General features: G+C 47.3%; 1 protein-coding gene across 1 annotated transcript; it reads left to right on the top strand.

Annotated features, from left to right (window-relative positions):
• Positions 1–1362: 1362 nt before the first annotated feature.
• KCNA10 (potassium voltage-gated channel subfamily A member 10) lies at positions 1363–2955 on the top strand. The gene has a single exon (XM_002686147.6). It carries the CDS (start codon positions 1409–1411, stop codon positions 2942–2944), a length of 1536 nt encoding a protein of 511 aa, XP_002686193.1. The 5' UTR covers positions 1363–1408; the 3' UTR covers positions 2945–2955.
• The last annotated feature ends 210 nt before the right edge of the window (positions 2956–3165 follow it).

Below are 3165 nucleotides of genomic sequence, written 5' to 3' on the forward strand. Positions count from 1 at the left end.
ATAAATCTAGAGATTATCATACTGTGAAGTCAGTCAGAAATAGAAAGACAAATGCCATATGCTATCCCTTATATATGGAATCTAAAATATGACACAAATCAACATATCTATGAAAGAGAAATAGACTCACAGACAGAAAACAGACTCGTAGTTGCCAGAAGGAAGGTAGTTGGGTTAGGGAAGAATTGGGAGCTTGGGATTAGCAGATGCAAACGCTAGTTTCTATAGGATGGGTAAACAGCAAGGTCTTACTGTATAGCACAGGAACTATATTCAGTAGCCTGTGATAAAATGTAATGGAAAAGAATATATATAAAAAACTGGGTCATTTTGCTATGCAGCAGAAATCAACACACTTAAATCAACTAATACTTCAATAAAATTAAAAGAAAAATAAAAAACATCTTAGACTTAGGCACAAAAAATATCAGTGGCTATGGGCTTCCCTGGTGGTTCTGATGGTAAAGTGTCTGCCTGTAATATAGGAGACCCGGGTTCGATCCTTGGGTTGGGAAGATTCCCCTGGAGAAGGAAATGGCAACCCACTCCAGTATTCTTGCCTGGAGAATTCCATGGACAAAGGAGCCTGGCAGGCTACAACCCACGGAGTTGCAGAGTCAGACATGACTGAGCAACTAACACTTTCACTTATGTTGGCTTCTAAAGTCGCTATTATGTGGGGAAGTTCACAAAAATAATGACTGTAACTTAATGATCTCTCCATCAGGCATTTCACACATGCTATCTCAGTTAATGTATCCTCTAAACAACCCTAGACTTACTTACAGAGGAGGGGCTAAGGCTTACTGCTGGGAGGACAGTGCTTGTCCACTCAGCCTTCATCTTCATCCTTCCCAACAGAATTCCAATTGGGTCCAAGAGGTAGTGGTGGTGGTGATAAGAACTGGTTCAATTCTAGACATACTTTGATGATATAATACCTAAAAGGATAGGTAAGGGACTGGCCATAAAGTGTGAGAAAAAAGAGTTAAAGGTGAGATTGGGCACGAAAAGTGTTGGGTAAACTGGAGAACTTCGAACAAACACCAAATTACACATTTTATTATTATGACCTCTCCCTGTCATTGTGTATGGACACTCTGTTTGGGTGGAGAAGTTTTCCCCTCTCAGTCTGGCTCTGTCTTTCCAATTTCTTCTCTCATTATTAGTGTGCAGACTCCAAGTGTGCAAACTAGTTTCCAGAAGAATGTTGCCAAAATAACCACAAGGTTCCATCCTGAGCTAAAAATAAACCATTTTTTAACCTATTGGTAAACCTCACTGCAAGCTGGATCAAGAACCAGCTGAACCCTATATTAGCTCTTGCATGATGCCTTTCTTCCTCTCCACAGCTCACAGCAGGCGGGGAAGACTGAGGGTCTTCATGCTGTTTCCCTGACCCCGTAGGATGGATGTGTGTGGCTGGAAAGAAATGGAGGTTGCTCTGGTCAACTTTGATAACTCAGATGAAATCCAGGAAGAGCCAGGCTATGCCACAGACTTTGACCCAACCACCCCAAAAGGCTGGCCTGGGAGCAGCCCCTTTTCCAACTGGAAGACCCTCATCAACGACAGCACCAGCCATGAGACGGTCTTCTCCAAGCTCCCAGGAGACTACATTGATTCCCCAGGGCCTGAGACGGTGGTCTTAAATGAAGGATACCAGCGGGTGATCATCAACATTGCTGGCCTGAGGTTCGAGACCCAGCTCAGAACCCTCAATCAGTTCCCAGAGACCCTCCTGGGAAACCGGGAGAAAAGGATGCAGTTCTTTGACTCCATGAGAAATGAGTATTTCTTTGACAGGAACCGGCCTAGTTTTGATGGGATCCTATACTATTACCAATCTGGTGGGAAGATCCGGCGCCCGGCCAATGTCCCTATCGACGTCTTTGCAGACGAGATCTCCTTCTATGAGCTGGGCAGTGAGGCCATGGACCAGTTCCGAGAGGATGAAGGCTTCATCAAAGATCCTGAAACATTGCTCCCCACCAATGACATCCACCGGCAGTTCTGGCTCCTCTTCGAGTACCCTGAGAGCTCCAGTGCCGCCCGTGGTGTGGCTGTGGTCTCCGTCTTGGTCGTGATCATCTCCATCACCATCTTCTGCCTGGAGACCCTTCCTGAGTTCCGAGAGGATAGGGAGCTGAAGGTGGTGAGAGACCCCAGCCTCAACATGAGCAAAACAGTCCTCTCCCACACCATGTTCACTGACCCGTTCTTCATGGTGGAGTCCACCTGCATCGTGTGGTTCACCTTTGAACTGGTGCTCCGGTTCATGGTCTGCCCCAGCAAGACTGACTTCTTCAGGAACATCATGAACATCATCGACATCATCTCCATCATCCCCTACTTTGCAACCCTCATCACGGAGCTGGTCCAGGAGACAGAGCCGAGTGCCCAGCAGAACATGTCCCTGGCCATCCTGAGGATCATCCGCCTTGTGAGGGTCTTCCGCATCTTCAAGCTCTCCCGCCACTCCAAGGGGCTGCAGATCCTGGGGCAGACACTGAAGGCTTCCATGCGGGAGCTGGGGCTGCTCATCTTCTTCCTCTTCATCGGCGTCATCCTTTTCTCCAGCGCAGTCTACTTTGCCGAGGTGGATGAGCCAGAGTCCCATTTCTCTAGCATTCCTGATGGCTTCTGGTGGGCAGTGGTCACCATGACAACTGTGGGCTATGGGGACATGTGCCCAACCACCCCAGGGGGAAAAATCGTGGGCACTCTGTGTGCCATTGCAGGGGTCCTCACCATTGCCCTCCCTGTGCCTGTTATTGTCTCCAACTTTAACTACTTCTACCATCGGGAGACTGAGAATGAGGAGAAGCAGAGCATCCCAGGAGAAATCAACAAACTCCTCAACAGTGCAGGCTCAAGAATGGGCAGCACAGACTCTCTTAGCAAGACCAACGGTAGCTGCTCTACAGAGAAGTCCAGGAAGTAATATCTCCAGGGCTTCTTGGCCCCGAGTCTCCCAGGTCTCTCTGTCTCTCTCTCCTCCTCCCACCTCTTGCTCTCTGTCTTTCCAGAGACCAAAATATATCATCTGTGACCACAGACCATCTTTGATTGGAAACTATTTTAATAAACTGATACTTCTGTTCTATTTTCTCAGCTGTTTCTTTTTCAATTGACTGTAGAAAGATTCCATTCTCCTTTCCTATA

The sequence above is a fragment of the Bos taurus genome, chromosome 3, assembly GCF_002263795.3.
Source record: "Bos taurus isolate L1 Dominette 01449 registration number 42190680 breed Hereford chromosome 3, ARS-UCD2.0, whole genome shotgun sequence".
Lineage (NCBI taxonomy): Eukaryota > Metazoa > Chordata > Mammalia > Artiodactyla > Bovidae > Bos > Bos taurus.